This window comes from Neomonachus schauinslandi, chromosome 3 (assembly GCF_002201575.2).
Source record: "Neomonachus schauinslandi chromosome 3, ASM220157v2, whole genome shotgun sequence".
Taxonomy (NCBI): Eukaryota; Metazoa; Chordata; class Mammalia; order Carnivora; family Phocidae; genus Neomonachus; species Neomonachus schauinslandi.
The window spans coordinates 938,514-956,464 of NC_058405.1; the positions used below are offsets into that span (position 1 = coordinate 938,514).

A 17,951-nucleotide genomic window follows, 5' to 3' on the forward strand; every position below is an offset into this window, starting at 1 on the left:
TCAGCCACACTCTCGGGGTCAGCCACGCTCAGGGACAGCCACACTCCGGGTCAGCCACGTTCCTGGGGTCAGCCACGCTCAGGGTCAGCCACGCTCAGGGTCAGCCACATTCCCGGGGTCAGCCATGCTCTTGAGCTCAGCCACACTCTGGGTCAGCCACGCTCCGGGTCAGCCATGCTCTCTTCTTTGCTACTGGAGTAGGTCCCTGTGCAGATGCACCTACGTCTCCTTGTCCCTGGTCCCACTGATGGACACGTGAGTTGTTTCCAGCTTAGGGCCGTCTGAGTAAAGCTGCCACCCTCCTCTCATGCTCTGTATGTGGGGTGAGTCAGCTAACAGGCTCCCGGGGTGCCCCCGCCATCCCTGGCACAGGCTCACCTCCAGGACACAGAGCAGCTCCTCCACGTAGACCCGTTCCGTGTCCAAGAGCTCGTTCATCACATGCCTGTGAACAGAGAGGAGTTAGGGCAGGAAGGGGTGCAGACAGAAGACCCCCAGAGCGGGGGTGGGCATGGGAAGAGGAGGGGGTCAAGAAAGAGAGGCGGCACAAGGAGGAGCCAGGGGGCCGTCGGGGGTGGTGAGCACTGCTACACACCCGTCTCTGGGGAATCACACAGGCTCGTCACCTGGGGCTTGAGGAAGGGGGGACACGAGCCATTTCAAATCATCAAAATCCTGCCTGCGGATCCAGGGACAAAAGGCTTTTCTACGAAAAACCAGCTTTGTCTTGGCTGTGGATGTGCACTCGCCAAATGGACAGACGCATGCCCGCCTGCACGCAGCGTGGCGCATGCCCGTGTGTGTGCTCCCTGACGCCCGCTTTGCGGTAGACACTGACAGATCCCACCAACTCGGGCCTGCTGATGTTCAGACTCCCCGTGGCCAAAGGCTGAGATCTGAGATGGTTGCACTCGCCGTCTCTGGACCACTCACCTCCGCAAGATGGCCAGGCTTTCCTCCTCATCCCCCGTGGAGCTGCTCCGGCCCTGCCGGCTCTCACTCATCTCGCTCTGCGGAGAGAAGAGCATGCGGTGCATCGAGCGATCAAGCGTTCAGACACGAGAAGGTGACTCCGAGGAGCCCAACCTCACTCCCCGCTGGGGAGGGGTCGGAGGTCCCACGGCACAGGCAGGGCAGGACTGCAAGAAGAGCCGCTGTGCGGGGGCGGCCTGGACGGTGGCCTCACCTTGGCCCTCCTGTAGGGCCCTCTCCGGAGCGTGCTGCCCTCAGAACTGTTCTCAGAGCCTCTCCGGCTGCCTGGTTTGGAAAGAAATGAAGAAGGGAGGTGTGGCTTCGTATCTCACTGCCTGGAGGGAACTACGACACCTGGGAGCAGTACGGTTGTAGGAACAGGAGCAAGCCCCCTGCCCACGCCGGACGGGAGGAAAGCAGAGGAAACGTGGAGCAGAGGAGGGCGGGTGGGAGCCCGAGGAGGGAACATGGAGCCCGTGCACACACATGTGGGACCCAGACACCACTGGGCTGGGGGGTAAGGTCTCCTCTGACAGATGCCCCATGCTGTGGAGGGGGAAGCCGGCTCTCCAGGGTCTCACCAGCTTACAACACACTCGCCAAATCCCTGAGGTGGATGGCAGGCAGACGCCGCCGCAGAAGGGGCTCTGGGAAATGGTGTGGCCATCTGCTCGGCCTCCGAGGAGGAAAACACGAGAGACCGGGGCCGCTGGGGGCTTTGGGCTGCAGTCGGAGAACTATTTTGGCAACAGCACTGAGGAAGATAGGCTGGGGCAGAGACTGGAGTCAGGGAAGAGCCCCTTGACGGCTAGTGGATGGCACACACCGGCCGTGTGCCGATAAAACTTTATTTACAAGGGCCCACCGTGGCCTGGAAGGACGGTGACGGCACATACCTGGGGAGGGGCAGGGCGATTTTGTGAGCGCCTCTGGCCGGGGGGCCACGGGCTGCACGGGCCGCGTCTGCTTGGCTGCCAGCTTCTTCAGGCTTGCCTGTCTCCGGTGGAACATCTCCTCCATGCCCTCTTGCTTCTGGAAGACTTTCTGCACGTGCTCCTGAAGGGACAGCGTATACAAACTCGTGAGCAAGAGACACCACCAATTTCAGAAGCACACCCTCCGTTGAGCTTGGAACACAGCCCCATGGCGGCCACACAGCGATCCCGCACTCCTGCCCTTGCTGCGGTCGGAAGAGGTGGGACCCCCGTGGGATGGGGGACTGGAGGCTGAGAGGCCGCCACAGGTCTGCAGGCCCCTGGAGGAAGGGTACTAGGCCAGGGCCGTATGCAGCAGGACTTGCAGGAGGGGGCCCCCGGCAGGGGCTGCTCCTCGCAGGACCCTGGGGGCAGGGAGACTGCCCTGGGAGGGAGATGCTGCTGGAAGGGACGCTGAGCCCCATGACTGCCCAGGATGCTCTAAGAGGTCAAGCCGGGATTCTTCCACATACCCCGGAGCGACTTCCCGCCATCAGCACAGGGCCCGGCTCCGCTTACCATCAGGTCTTTGGTGAGGATGGACTCATAGTCCTGGTAAATTTTATTGAGCTCCTGGATCTTATTTTCTGCACCGGTCTCCAGGAATTTCTCGATTTCCTGCAGGGCCGCCTCCGCGCCGTCCTGGGACTGGCACTTGTCCACAGGCTGCGACGCTAGCAGGTAGATCCCCTCATCACACCACCTCATGGACTGGGGCAGGGAGAGGGGGGCGCCGTCAGAGGCCGTGTCTTGGCGTGTCTGGTAGGCATGCTCTGCCCGGGCCCCGCCGGCCGCCCCACCCACCGCCGGCTGCCGCCATGCTCTGGGAATCTCTGGGCTCGACTGTGCGGCGCCCAGAAGCCACGCACACCGCCCGGACGGACTCGTTCATGCAGAGAAAGTGCAGGGAATTAGCCGGCCTTGGTCCTTGTGGCAAGGGAATTCTAGAAAACGGCAGCCGTGACTGGCTGGGCTCAAGAGAAGCCCACAGACCGCAGGGCGTGGGCCAGCTTCCAGCCCGTGCCTGCGGCCCGTGGGGAGAGAGCGGGCCACGCGGGAGCAGGAGGGCGGGGACGGGGGTCTTACTGCTTCCAGGAGGCCGTGCAGCTCCAGGGACTTGCTGAGCAGCCCCCTCCGCCTCTCCACCTCGGCCGCGGACCTCTCACAGAGGTGCTGGAGCTCGTGGCACTTGGGGCGGATGGAGTCCACAGCGTAGTGCTTGCTGTCAATGAGCTTCTCGCCCTCCAGTGCCAGGGCGCGGGCCCGCTCCACAGAGGCCTGTGGGGACAGCCGCCCAGGCACCCGGCTCAGCTTAGGTTGTGAGCGCGAGCAGCGTGCGGTTTCTGGGAGGGATCCGTGGGGATGGGAGTGAGACTGGGAGGGGTCGGTGGCTGGGGCCGTGCGGCCTCCACTCGTGACATCCCCCCCCGATGGCGAGAGAGCCCCCTTCCCGTGCCTTCCTAAGTGATGCCATGGTGTCGTGAGCACCACCCGCAGGCTGTCCCCTGCCCACACCAGCCCACGTCCCAGGCCTTACGCTCGACTTCTCCTCAAAGCTGGTGAGGTCCTTCAGGAGGTGCTCTGCGTGCGCCAGGCTGTTGCCCACATCGGTGAAGGTTGCTATCTTCTGGGCCAGTGTGTCTAAGGAGGCTTTGACCTGAAACACAGGAGGGGCAGGAAGGCCCGGGCCCATGTCAGCTATGGAGGCACGGCCCAAAGCAGGAAGGGAGGGAGGAGAGAGGAGCCAGGTCCTTCTCAGGAAACAGGGCAGAGGGACACATCCTCAGAAGTCTTACAGCCTACTGGACGGCTGTCATGGTGGTGAGAACACGCCTTCCTTCTAAGACCGGGAACAAGGCAAGGATGTGCACTCTCACCACGTAGCCAGCGCAAGATGGCGAAATGCATGCATGCACGCATAAAAACACAAACAACCCAGAGACTTACAGAGGGAAAAGGAAAGAATCAAGCTGTCCCTGTTTGCACGAGACCTCATCATCTATGCAGAAAATCCCCCAAACTCTACAAAACAACTAACAGAGTAAGTGAGTTCAGCAAGGTTTCAGGAAGCAAGAGAAACATACAAAAATCAGTTGTATTTCTAGGTATAGCAATGAATACATGGACACCAAAATTAAAAACACCGTCTACAGTTGCTTAAAAATGAAATACTCGAGTGTAAATCAAACAGAACACATACTAAACTGGTTTGCTGAAAACTGCAGAACATTGATGAGAAAGATCTAAGTAAAAGGTGTGACAGACATGTTGTGTTGATTGACTGCAAGACTCAACGTAGGAAAGATGTTGACTCTCCCCCAAATACAGATTTAGTACAGTTCCTATCAAAACAGCCGCAAAACTTTATAGATCTAGAAAGATTGTTTTTTGCGGAAAGGCAAAGGAACTGGAGAACCTAAAATGATTTGGGGACAAAGAGGCTGTGGGAGGAACGGTCCACCTGATTTCAAGACTTAGTGCACGGCCCCAACCAGCAAGACTGTGTGGGGTCGATGGGCGGACGGGACGCACACCTGGAAGCAGACCCAAACGGATATGCCTCACTGACTTGACAAAAGGCGGAAAGCAGTCCAACGGAGAACAGGAATCCTTTGTGACAAATGCTGCCGGAGCCCCTGGACAGACACCCAGAGAGACTAAAAACTGAACCGTGACCGGATTCTCACCCCACACAAGAGCTAACTCAAAGTGGATCAGGGCTTAAACCTAAAACTGTAAGACTTTCAGCAAGAAAAGCCCAGGAAAACATACTTGGGACCCAGGATTTAGGATGGACGCCAAAAGTATGATCCTTAAAAGAAAAAATTGATAAACTGGACTTTTTCAAAACGAGAACATGTGAAGGGTTAAACCGTGGCCTCCCTGCACCCCAGAACCCTAATTATTCAGCAGTAACAAGAGTGAACTTGCCACACCTGCATTGATTCTGCGGCATGAAGAGAGCCAGGCCCAGAAGGCTACATACGTATGACCCCATTCTAGAACATTCTTGAAATGACAGCATATGGAAACAGAGCAGATCAGTGGTTGCCAGGGGTTCAGGAGGGGAAGGATGGCTGGGGAGGGGTTCAGCAGGGGGAGGGGTGGGGGCTCAGCAGGGCAAAGGGAGGGGCAGAAGGGGACGTGGGCTCAGGAGGGCAGGGGTGGGGGGGTGGGGTGGGAGGGAATCGTGTCTACAAGAGGGAAACCCGGGTCTGTGTTGGGGCGGGATGTTCCGTGTGCTGACCACGTGGTTCTGGCCGCAGCTGGCTAGAGGGTAGGTGAGGTCTGGCTGGATTCTTCCACAACTGCCCGCAAGTCTACAACTATCCGTAAGTGTCGTTTGTCGTGTCTGGTGGGCCCTCCTCAGCGCCCCCGGAGGAGGTCAGGCAGGACCATCTTCTCTGCTCCCACGGTTCGCACAGGCGGGGTTACCTCTCTGGTCCCAACCAGGGAGGCTGGTCCCCTGCGCGCCGAGCTCCCGCACATGCTCAGTGCTACTGAAACAATCCCGTGTTCCCGAAACGGTGACATTTCAGGACTCTGGGGGGACCGGAACGCTTGCTTCTGCTCCCCTGGCCCTTACCCACGGCCTTGGGACGGCGTTCGCGCTGGACTCGGGGTCGTTACTTGCTTCTCGTGCATTTGGAACCCCCCCACCCCACCTTGACCAGAAGGACCAGGAGAAACATCATGGGGCAGGACGAGGGCACATGGAAGGCTCAGCGCGCTCACGCGCATAAATAAGTGATCAACGGCTTCTGTTGAGTCTTGTCGAGACCTCTGACCCCACGGCTGCGTGTCAGCCCTGCGTGTCACCGCCAGGCGTCACCCCGCGTGTCACCCCCGCGTGTCACCCTGGCGCGTCACCCCCGCGCGTCACCCCACGCGTCACCCCACAATCCCTGTGCTATGGAGCCCAGTGTGGCTGTTGCTCTCAGTTCAGGGCACCTGGGACGCACGAGCCGGCACAGGACAGATGCACACTGGGCGAGGGGGCGTCCAGATGGCTCCTGGACTTGGCCACGAGGAACGCAGAGAAGTGCACGCCCACGGCAGAGAGTGGAACCTGCGTGGGCAACGACTCACTGGCCACACGCTTCAAGGTCTGGTCCCACTGGGTCTCGCAGCTCCGTGTGGCGGACAGAGACCTGGGCGGCTCGGCCCAAAGCGGCGGGTGGACCTGGGCTGCCTCGCTGGCTTCCTGCGCCCACGGCCAGCTGCCCCCGCTCCGGCCACTCACCTCTCGAAAGTCCTGCTCAAAATGCCGGAGCTGCAGACACTGTTGGAGTTTCTGCTGATGCTTTGCCCAGAACTCATCGAAGGCAGCCTCGGTCTCGCTCAGCTGGGCCAGGAGCCTGGGGAGAGGAGAGGCTCTATCTGCACGGGTGTGGGGTGTGGGGTGCGGGCTCCGGGCTCCGGGCTCCGGCTCCGCGGCCTGCCCACACCCTTGCCACCTTTCTCCGGCACTGGACGCGGGATTCACAGGGCCAGCTGTGCCCGCGGGAGAGGCACAGCAGGGGCGACCCCGCCGGGCCGCCGCCCGCACACCTCATCGCACTGGGCCACGCCAACGCTCACCGGGAGCCCACGGCAAAAGGCTGGGCTGAGCGTGTTACCAGCTGAGAGGGCAGCGGTCTGGGCTTCTCACTTCTAAGTTCGGGGATGAAGGGTGCAGTGAGCTGCCACCATTCACTGACCCCGCTCCCAGGCCAGAACGCCTGCCAGATGCCCATGGGTGTTAGCCCGTCAGGCCTGGGGTCAGCTCCAGCCCCCTCTGTTCATGACTCCACACCTGCATGGGGCCCCCTGAGGCCGCCCCCCATCCCTGGCACAGCACCCCGGCCGTGTAAACTGCATGTAAGAGTCCGCCTGGGTCTGTGCCTGGGTCAGCCCGTGGTGGGCTGGGTGTCGCCCGCAGGCCGTCCGGCTGCTGGGTTCCCGTGCATGCCTCGTCCCCCGCCAAGAACTGGGCCTATGCGTGGGGCTGTGGGTGTTCCGGGGTGCTGGGGCCAGTCCGCACAGCACTGCCAGGCGGCTGGAGCTCAAAGAGGATGTGCACGTTGTCCTCTTTCCAGGAAGGACAGCATCCCTGGGTCTCGAAGGCACAAGCCAGCCCGGTGGGCGGAGACAGGTGGGTGCAGAAGCATTAGGGCTCCACGGCCTGCAGGACCGGTCAGCACTAGCTCCCTTAAGCATCCCCTGTGCTGGCAGAAAAGAACCTTCGCTCTAAGACAGCTTCCTCCCCGGAACAGCTGCTTTCTTTGGGGTTTGGAAGACAAGCGTGTCAGCGGTAAGGCCTCACAGTCCCCTTGCTTCCCGTTAGGATGAGGACCTGGGGGCCCCTGTGTCCTCTGTTGCTCTGGCCTCAGCCCGGGCCTCACCTCTGCACAGTGGTCTGGTTATCCAGCTGGTCCTGGTTTAGGCTCTGCTCCCCGCCCTTGGCCAGCGGCTCCCTGATGTTCTCCAGGATGCTCTGCCCCTCATCCAGTGCCGACCTCATGTCCTCCTGTGGGGACAGCGCGTGCCTGGCACCCCGGGCTCACTCCCACCTCCCCCTTAGAGCTGCCGAAGGACGGCAGGTGTCCGGAGACTCCTCTGCTGTGGCCAGGGCACGGCTAGGGCTACGGTTGCCTGGGGCAGCGGGAGCAGGGAAGACACCAACAGGAAACCAGACCTCGAGGTGCCTGCGTCCGCGGTGTCCTCACTGCCATGAGCGAAGGGAGTGTGGGCTTCTGGGGGTGGGGCCAGCCCTGACCCCAAGCCACACCCGCCCAGCTCAGGCTCCCCGGGAGTGTGGCTGGCTAGCCTACAGACCGATGCAGTCCCCTGGGTCAGCCCACAGTCCCCCACCTGCTGTCTGGGAACTGCGGGCAGATATCCTGCCCTGCTTGTGCTAACAAGCAGCAGACGCTCATGGCCAGTGGCCCGGCCGTCTGGACGCCCGGGAGCCGCTCAGAGGGAGGCTGCTCTCAGACCCCGCGGCACTCAGGCCGCTTTCAAGAAGGAGCACGTTTCCGTCCTCGGAGAGCTCACCGGCTCACTGGCACGAAAACGCGCCTGTGACGTGGCCTCAGCTCAGTTTTTTTTTTTTTAATTTATTTATTTGATAGAGAGAGAGATAGCGAGAGAGGGAACACAAGCCAGGGGAGTGGGAGAGGGAGAAGCAGGCTCCCCGCCGAGCAGGGAGCCCGATGCGGGGCTTGATCCCAGGACCCTGAGATCATGACCTGAGCCGAAGGCAGACGCTTAACGACTGAGCCACCCAGGCGCCCCCTCAGCTCGGTTTTGCCCGATGCCCGTCCCCGTCCCTGTCCCGCACAGAAGCCACGCGTACCTTCGCTCTGTCCTTCTTCTCCGTATGCGCACAGAGCACCAAGCTCGTCGACTGCACGTCGTTGGGCAGCTCCGTTTCGGCCAGCTCGGTCCCGAAGGACTGTAGCATCTGAGCTGTCTGCTTAACCATGAGGGCGAAACCTTCAATCGCCTCGGGAAGAAGGAAAACACCCTCACCGAGCTGTGCACGCATGCATCCTCCTGCCGCCCGGAAAGCAGGCGTCCGGTGCGGAGCGCACGGCCATGCTCGGGGCGGGGGCAGGGCAGGGCCCAGCCAGCTCCTGAGCCCCACGACTCCCCCAGAAGCGTACCCGGCACCGTCTACGCGGGATCTCATCAGCTAGAGTCACTCTGTGCTCCGTCTCTCCCCCACCCAGGGGCTTTCCTTTCTGTTCTGTCTCTGAGCCCAGAGAAAACCACTCCCGAACTTATTACTCATGTTGTTTCTTTAGATGACTGAGGTCCACTGAGACCATCTCCTCATTCTTGGGGAACAGAACTGAGGTTACTGGGAACATGTCTTTGGAAAAGGCAGCATCGTCATGCAAAAGCCATTCAGCCAATCAAGTCGGGATTAGGGGGACCCACAGCGCACGCCGCGTGCGGCCGGCCCGGAGGACTCACTGTGCGGTGATACAGCCACCTGGTGTGGCTGTAATCCAGGGTCCCGCCCAGGTCCTCGGTCAGCTGGGACTTGTCGATGTAACCGTGTAATTCTGGTACTGAGCTCAGCATTATGACCTGGAGGAGGAAAGAAGCCGCCCCCATAAAGAGACCACCCGGCGGACCAGGAGCGACACTCTCCCGCCGGTCCCTAATGGCGGCTGCGCGGGCAGGAGGCGTCTGGCTTTGGACCCTGGCTTAACTCCCGGCTCTACCACTTCCGGGCTGGTCGACCTTCTCTCTGTGCCCCAGCGTGAAATGGGCCTGCGATGACTTATCTCGGCATCGAAGGCAGGCGTTCGAGCCCCGACAAGAGCTGGGCACACAGCCAGCACCAGGCGTCCCACAGGTGCGCTTGGCTCCCGGGCGGGGGAGCTCCTGGCGGCAACCGAGCAGCACTCTGACTCGAAAGGACATCGTTTTGTCCCTATGCCCATGGAAACCCGGTGGGCTCATCACAGGTGCCCTTCCGTGGGACCCAGGAAGCGCTGCACACAGGCTTGTCTATCTCTCTTGCCCTTTCCGGGACATTCTGTCCATGAGTTCTGGGTAAAGACATAGCCTTTGCTTGGCAAGCCGTCAGACAGACGCTACAAAACAGGTCTTGAGAGGTTTAGGCCAAATGGTATCGGACACCATCTTGCGTATTATTGAACGCCGTATTGGTTTAATCGCCCAGGAAGTTCTGTCCCCAGGGGATGCCTGACGCCATCTGGAGACGTTTCTGATCGTCACGATGTGGGGTTGCTGCTGAATCCCACCCCTGCAGGACAGCCCCACCACAGAGGATAATGCAGCCCAAACCGTCCACAGGCCGCTGAGATCCCGTGAGCCACGGCCTTCAAGCAGAAGAGGCTGAAACGTGGGCAGCGGGCTCAGCAGAGAGGACTCTCTGCCCCTCCAGCAGAAAGCCCCGTCTCTCGACCCGCATGACCAAAGCCTGGCCACCTTCCTCATGACTTCTGCATCTCAGCTAAACACTGCACACGCTCCACGTACGTTTAGTCGTGACAGAGAAGGTGTAGGGACCGTTTCTCTTAACGTTCTCTGTCCAGCATGAGGTCAGCACACAGCACCAACACCGGACATGTTGCTAAAATGGACGCATTTTAACAACGGCATTCTTGAGAGGATGTTTTCTACGCTTTTAAAGGGTTATCTAAAATGGATCAGCACACTGAAGAGCCAGCGATGATTCTGAGAACTCACTGGTTTGGTCCAATAGTGCCATTCGCAGGGGAGACCACCACCCTTAGGACAGACCCCGTCTGGTTTCCTCGGACGCGTCTGTGTCGAGGCCTGTTGCTAACGAGGTTCACTTGCCCCTTGTTGGGCAAGGCTGGACCCCGGGTGTCGTGAGGCTGGAGGAGGCTGGGCACTCGTGGCTTTCATGCTGGGACACCACCGTGAGCGGTGTCTCGGTGGTTTTGTCCTTGCCCATCCCCAGGAAACGGGCCGTCAGAAATGAAAGCATCCAGGCCTGCAAACAGTAAGCGCACTGGTGTCCCCAAGGCCCCGAAGCCCACGGTTTAGGGCTGCCGAGTGCGACTTGCTCTCGAGCTGGGGACGCCTCACTCACGTCCCCTGACTGTGCAGAGCGCCCGGCATCTTGTACACCGAGGAGCGGGTACAGACCTCACGGACAACCACCGCCACGGACCCTCAGGGTGGCCAAAGTGATCTGGTAGATACTGTCGGGAGCTTACGAGGCTCCTGGGACTGGCCCCGTACGTTCTCGTCCTCTTTGCAACAGAGAACAAATGATTTCCCGGAGAACAAATGCACCTGGGGGGTGCTGCCTGGCGGCCCCCTGCCCCATGCTGCTCCCAGAGGAGCTGGTGAGACTCGAGCAGTTTTCACGGGAAACAGGCTTCCTGGCGGCACCTGTCTAAGGGACCCTATGCGGCCTCGTGTTCTCAAGGATGGGGGCTGGCGGCAGGGAGTGCCCTCTCGGGGCCGCCGGGGCCGCGGAGCAGGAGATGAGGCAGGGCCACCCACCCGCTGGACGCTCCCTCTGCAGGCCTGGGGACACTGGCCCCGTTCCCCTGGCCCCTGGCTTGTCCCCGGGGACTGGTTGTTTCTCACTAGGAGGCTGACGATGGCTCTCAGCCTGCTGGGCTCTCTTGTTCTTCGGCCTGGCCCTCGCTCGGCGAGAATGTTCTAGACTCGCGGCTCTCACACCGCACCTGCACCTCCACAGCGACCCGTACCCGTCCGAGGCCCAGTGTGGACACGCACTTCCGGGGAGCAGAAAGGAGGGAAGGGCCGTGTGAGAGGACCAGCAGTTCCCGATGGGTCCGTGTGGTCTGTGCGCCCGCCTGCCGGGGGTGCGCCCTGAGAGTTTCCGTTATCGAGCGTGGGCCCGGACTGCATGACTCCCACTCAGTCCGCCCTGCAGAGCGACCAGGACGTACTCACCGGCACCTTCATCTTGAAGTCATCTCTATTGAATTTGAACGCGAGGTCAGAGAGAGTCCTTTGGAAAAACCCCGTTGGGCGCAGAACCAGGACGAGCTGGAGGTTTGCTGGGAAGGACGCCTGCAAGAGAACAGAAGGGCCGTGGGCAGACGTGTGTCTGGGCGGGGGGTCCTCGCACGCCTGCAGCTGATGGTGTGGTCCGGACGGGGAGGACGTCATGCCAGAACAGAAGTGGCTGCTGACACCAGGCTCTGTAGAGACAGCCTCCTTCTTAAAAGAAAAGGAGAAGGTCACGCTGCCGGGGCAAGCACGCGATGTGGGTTATCAACTGTAAAATCAAAAGCTTATGACACTTGTTCCAGGCTGCATGGCATCCCCCCAAATTCACGTGTCAAGTCCAAACCCCAGTGCCTCAGGATGTGATTTGGAGACACGGTCTTTACAGAGTCGACCAACTTTACATGAGGTTATTACTGAGGCCCCTAAGCCTATCTGCCTGGTCCTTATGGAAGGGAGACTCTTGGGCACGGACACCCAGGGAGACGCCACGTGTGAAGACAGGGGACACGTCTACCAGCCAAGGAGTGCCAGGGATCGCCAGAAACCTCCAGAAGCGGGGGAAGGGACAGCTTCTGCCTCGCGGCCCCAGGACCAACCTCGGACCTCCAGCTCCAGACCGTGGGGCAGTGGCTCAGGCGTTTCCAGCCCCCCACTCTGTGGGCGCTTTGGGAGGACAGCCCCAGGGAACCAAGACACTTGTCAAATAAAAACAGAGCCACAGAGACACATAGACGTATTCCTAAAACAAAGATAGAAGAAAGCTCACATCCCAGTGGACAAGCCTTTAGATACAGTTACATGAATATATTCGGCTACCAGCTCTGCTTACAAGGTGCGTGACCTCGGGCAACTTACCTCCCTGTGCCTGTTTCCCCATTTGTAACACAGGGACAAAAAGTGCCTTCCCAACGCACACTCGTAACGCACACGCAGCATGCCGTCCTTGCACGAACCCTCAAAAACGAGGCATGACAGATACTTAGTAAAAGCCTATTCTAGGCGCCAATTATTTCTAGATGCTGATTTCCGGGAAGAGCCCATTACTAAAAGAAGACATTCTGAAGGAACGGAGTTTGATTTCTGGGTAACTGGGCGGAATGCAGCTGAAACATGATATATAGCAAAGATCGGCACAGCCCGAAATGGACAAAGGAGCACGGAGCGGGGCAGGAGACCCCAGCTTGCCCAGAGAGCCTGCTGGGAAGCTGTGCCCACCGCGCTCTCCGCAGCCCACACACCCGAGCGTCTCAGCGTCTTCACCGTCCACCCGCCGATGGACGCTCCGGCTGCGGCCACACCCCGGGGCCCCTCACATCCACCCTGCTCTCGGCAGGACTGGCGCACGTGAGCCCCAGGCTCCCGGCCTTCTCCCCCTGGCCCGCCCCGTCCCGGCAGGCGTTCTCGGGAACAGACACACCGCCAGTCTTTGTGAGGCCCTGGCAGCAGGACCCTGACGGCAGGTGTGCCCCGGGCCACTTCCTTCCCGGGAGGCAGTCACTGCCTGGTGCGGCCCCCTCCCTGACTGTGCACCACCACTAAGCAGGTGCCGCCCCTGGATGGCCCTCAGCCCTGGGGCCCCCTCGAGCGTCTGGTCCAGTGGGTCTCACGGGCTGGAGCTCCTGGGAGAAGCTGGTGCCGTAGGAGCGGGGGCCCTGGGTCAGCTGCTCCTGACCCCCAGGCCTCAGGGTCACCCGGGTCAGAATAGCTGCCGGTGGGGTCCTGGCCTCACCCCCAAAGCCCCAAGGCTGGATCTGCCCTGAGTGAGCCCCCGGGGCCTCTGAAGCCAGGCCTGATGTCCACACGACAGCAAGTCCCTGGAACAGAAGAAAAGCCAGGAAAGCTGGACCTGTGGGCACCGGGGTGCCCCAGGCCGGCGTCTCGCCCGTGCCAGTGACCAGTCAGTGCTCGGGCCACACCCCGGGCTCTCCTGCCTGCGCCTTCCTCTGGGGCCCCACAGCCCGTCCCAAAGCCTGGGCACTGTCCCTCCAGCTCCTGCCCCGGACTCCTTCCCCGAGCAAGCTCCGCTCCCCCGCCCCCCTGACCGCTGCCCTGAGCTTATTCCCCACCAAGTGCCACTGGGACCCCTGTGGGGCATCAACTGCATCACGACCCCGTCCTGAGCAAACCTTCCAGACACTTCCGCATCCTGCAAACAAACCAGAGTCCAGAGCCCGGCCTGCGGCGGCCTCGCTGACCTCCGCCCCGCCGCACCCAGCGCCCCCGCTCCCGAGGGCCTCACTGCACAAGGACACCTACCTGCCCCCTACCTCTCTTCAGGTTTGCCCCCCAAACACGCGGTTCCCATCCCCGCGTCTCTGCTGCACGTGCCCCTGACCCAAGGCCGCCGATGGCTGGTGACCGTCCTGGGGCCCCATCCCGGCCGCCGCTCGCGGGCCACCACGCACACCCTGCCACGTCTGCGGATGCCCCTGTGCTGTCTTGGGGTTTGAAGCTCCACCGCTTCCTGGTGACTCGGGGCTGCGTCCCCGGCCCTGTGCCCTGGGCTTCTGCGGGAGGGCCCCCCACACCTGTGGGCTCCGTCGTCCCCAGAGCCCCCAGGGCGGTGCTCACACTTGGCCCCCCCACCCCCGGGGTCCCTGATGCACCTGCGTGGCCCCTGCAGCCGGGGACAGGACGTGGGCAGCGGGGTGCTGAGTTGTGGCTCATCGGGCTCATCACGGGGCCGCATGCACCCGCTGGGCCGCGGCCGGGCCTGGGGCACCCCGAGGGCGCCCGTGTTTCAGCAAACAGTGCCAGGCGCCCACGGTGAGGCCGGCAGGGGGCGGGACTGGAGCAGCCCCCGGAGCAGGGCGCCCATCCTCGCTCCCGACCACGCGGGGGCGCCCTCGCGGTTGGGCTCCTTTGAGAGGAAAGGAAAGAGTGAGAGGAGCAGCACTGAAGGTGGGAGGCCCCGCGGGCAGGTTCCGGGGCAGGTTCCAGCCCAGCTGTCCGCGAGCCGGCTGCACCCGTGAAGCTGGCCACCACTATTTAAGGAAAGCCCCCTCGGAGGCGACAATGAGTCATCCCTTCTAAATTCCAGTACCGTTTTACCCCCCTCGTTTGCTCCTCTCGGCTGCTGTGATGTGAGGACAAGAGCTGGGACTTAGAAGAGGGGACTGCGCCTGTCCTCCTGAGATTTCCCGTAGATTAACTCCGCAGGACACGGGGGCCACAGCTCCGTCAGCTGGCGGAGGCGGGAAACACCCCCTCTCCTGCCTTCCCTCTGCTCTGGTCTTTCCGATTCCCTAACTTCCCGAATCTTCAATGGACGAGAGTAGCCGTAAGATCCTGGCCGCGTGACAAGGCGTTAATGATCTATACAAACACATATTTCGAACACAAAGAACAGTAACTAAACTTTCTCTGGGTTGGAATCAACTGTATGTGCTAAGAGCTGGGAAAATACCGTTAACGTTTTACTGTACAAAAAGGGAACTGGAAGGATCTGGGATGAGGGCTGCAAAATTCCTCCGTGATCACAGACGGGGTGCAACAGGTTTTGTAAGGTCAAGTGATATTGTTTACTTTCTGACTTAGGAACACGCACAGCGTGATGGCCACACAAAGGTCATCTGGAGACAGAAAGAGAGTGAAGCGGTTTCTGGATAAACAACCTAGAGGCTCCTGTGCATCCAGCATCACCTCCACCAAGAGGCCCTCCTGGTGCTCACACTGCTCCTGTCTTCACCTCCATCGGTGCTCAGCACTTCGTGCTTAGACTAGCAAGCGGCACATGGTAGGAGCTCGTTAGCTCGTCTAAAGCGAGATTATCTGCCACGTTGGAGTATTTACTGGGTGACCTAAAGGCCCTGCACCCCTGGACACTTCACGTTCTACCTGTCCTGCAAACACGGGCAGCACTGGCCTCACAGGCAGGAGCCACGGCCCTGCCCCACGCAGACTGAAAGCGCCTTCGGCTGGAACCTTCTTCAGCAGCACGCTCCGGGACACAGATGAGCTTGACTCAGGTCATACGTACACTCCGGTACAAATCCCCAGGTGCTCACAACCACCCTCGCACGCACCTGTGTGGTGCAAGTGGTAAAATGGGAACCGGAGCCCCAGAGGAGCATGCTTGGGTATTTTCCAAAAGACACCTTCATCCGCGGATGGTGCAGACGGAACGGGCGCGGCCTCAGCACCGCGGCTCCTGGTTTGCCCCTTTGTTCGCCAGCTGTGAGCACGACTGGGACGGACGAGCGCGCCCATCGCCCCCGACGCCCCCGCCAGAGCTGACGCAGGAGACACGGCAAGCCCGATTTTGGGGACTCTGGACTTGGGCCCCTTATTTTTCTCCTGCAAGCCAAGCTGAAGGCTTCGAACAGAAACAACGCCTCGCCACGAGCAAGGCTCCGCTCAGGAGCTAGCACACATGGTGGCTAAAAACAGCCCCCAAATTACTGCCTGTGTGTACGTGCCGCATCGCACTCGGGCGGCCAAGCACATCTGGAGATCCAGGGAGCCCTCGTGCCACCAGCTTGCCACCAACCGTGGCCTAGGCGCTCGGGGGGGCCGTCCATGGGGCAGCACCGGCGCCGGGGCCCAACCCCTCTCGAGGGCGCTGGCCGGGCTGGTGCCAGGTGGTGGCTTCCCCAGACCCCCCCAGACAGAAGCACGGGCCCACCGAAGCTGGTGGTCTGGGTCCACAGCCCCAGTTGACAGCGTCAGTGGGTCAACTCCATCCCCAGCCCGCTCTCGGGCACGGGGACAAGCGTGCCAGCTCCATTCCCACCTCCCGTCCCCACCGCAGAGCCATGGTGGAGGCCTCACCCCGGACACCCTGGCTCAGCGATGGGACACACACACAGGGCAACGGGACCTGGCTCGCAGCCTCCCGACCTCCCTGCAGGACTGCCCGGCGCTGCCTCAGGCACCCCTGCGTGTTTGCAGCTCACAACCCACATCACAGCATCTGTCAGCTGTCTGCACCCCACCTGGCTGGACACTTCTTGCTTATTCCCTGCTTACGTCTCCCTTGCCCCAATGCCTGCCCAGGACCAGGCACATAACAGAGTCTCAATAAACGTGCCAAGTGCATGCACAGATTTTTGGGCGTTCATGGGATCAGTAAATTAATGTAATAAAAAGGATAGGAGTTAAAGAAAATTTTTGACAAGTATGTGGGGAAAATGTTAACTTCTGGGGTTTCCAAACCAGTACCGGGGAACCCCAAAACTTATGGGAAAAAAGAGATTCTAAAACCTTATTGTTTTTATTGTGTACAAATTTGTGCAAACATTAAAACTCAAACATCAACATTTCAGTTTTGATTTTCACAAAACAAAGTTTTAAAGATGAGCCAGCACGCTTGAGAATCCACCTGGTCACGAAGTCAATGACACAGGAAACTGGGATGGCCGCTGGCGGGAGGAGGGCTCTGCGCCCCTGGCGCCCGCAGGTCTGCCCCGGGCCACGCGGCTCAACGGCAGGAGGCACTCGCAGGCTACTTCAGTTCTTAAAAGTAATTCATCTCTTTCTTAAAAAACTATCCTGTATTTGGGGACGCTCCTGTGTCTAACCAGGAGTGACCGATGGCCTCAAGAGACACGCAGGGAGAACCTATCTCGCCCGGGGCCTGGGCTGGGTGCCTGCCGCGGCAAGACGGGCCGGACTTCCAGGAACGAGAGATGTGCAGGCAGGAGCGGGTGCCTTCCAGAGCGGGAGGCCACACGGAGCACTGCGCTGTGGGGAGATGGGGAGGCGGGGAGGCCGGGGGAGAAAGAGGAGCAGAGGACCCCGGAGAAGGGGATCCCTGCAGTGCTGGGACGAGGTCCCACCTGGGACAGGTGTGTGTGCAGACGAGGAGACGCCCGTGACCGCCACATGATGACGTGCCTGAGCACGTGTTAGGTCAGGGCTAGATAAACGTAGAAGACCTGGAGAGAGTATTTAAATTTGAAAAACGTTGTTATTACAACAGCGTTACCTTCTGAAACAATGACATACTCAACTGGGAACATCTTGGTACTGAACCCAGGACTAATGTAGTGATTTAAGGAATATTTTTAAGTCTATTGGGCATCTGACCCAGTGGTTCTTACAGTTTAATTCTTCATTTAGCCTGCCATGTGAGGTCACATGCAAACTGATTTTAAAATTTGAAACAATGAAATGGACACATTGGCTGTTAACTGCTCACGGCATATCAAAGTTCTTTGTAGGCTTCACAAGATTTTAAAGCAAAAGCTAATTTTATAACAAGTCTACTTCTTTTGAAACATTTCAAAGTGCTTTGATTTGTTTCAGATAAATGACGGCACAGGAAGTGTGTGAGGGGTGTAGACCAGGAGCAGGAAACCCACGTGGGGGGTGTAGACGAGGAGCAGGACACGCGTGTGGGGGTGGGGCCGAGGAGCGGGACCCGCGTGTGGGGGGTGGGGGATGAGGAGTGGGACCCGTGTGTGGGGGGTGGGGACGAGGAGCGGGACATGCGTGTGGGGGTTGGGGTGAGGAGCGGGACACGTGTGTGGGGTGGGGCTGAGGAGCGGGACACACGTGTGAGGGGTGGGGACGAGGAGCGGGACACGC

At 60.3% G+C, this 17,951-nt stretch overlaps 1 protein-coding gene across 2 annotated transcripts in view; it reads right to left on the reverse strand.

Moving 5' to 3' along the window:
* Nucleotides 1-17,951, reverse strand: part of MCF2L (MCF.2 cell line derived transforming sequence like) — a 101,576-nt gene that overhangs the window by 15,650 nt on the left and 67,975 nt on the right. For both annotated transcript variants that reach the window (XM_044913498.1, XM_044913499.1), the window contains 12 exons: nucleotides 11,364-11,483; nucleotides 8,907-9,023; nucleotides 8,284-8,433; nucleotides 7,331-7,455; nucleotides 6,190-6,304; nucleotides 3,484-3,603; nucleotides 3,033-3,224; nucleotides 2,466-2,657; nucleotides 1,865-2,028; nucleotides 1,187-1,253; nucleotides 934-1,010; nucleotides 379-445 (listed from right to left, as the gene is read on the reverse strand). In XM_044913498.1, the coding sequence (XP_044769433.1) occupies nucleotides 379-445; nucleotides 934-1,010; nucleotides 1,187-1,253; nucleotides 1,865-2,028; nucleotides 2,466-2,657; nucleotides 3,033-3,224; nucleotides 3,484-3,603; nucleotides 6,190-6,304; nucleotides 7,331-7,455; nucleotides 8,284-8,433; nucleotides 8,907-9,023; nucleotides 11,364-11,483 (1,506 nt within the window). The remainder of the gene's footprint in view (nucleotides 1-378; nucleotides 446-933; nucleotides 1,011-1,186; nucleotides 1,254-1,864; nucleotides 2,029-2,465; nucleotides 2,658-3,032; nucleotides 3,225-3,483; nucleotides 3,604-6,189; nucleotides 6,305-7,330; nucleotides 7,456-8,283; nucleotides 8,434-8,906; nucleotides 9,024-11,363; nucleotides 11,484-17,951) is intronic.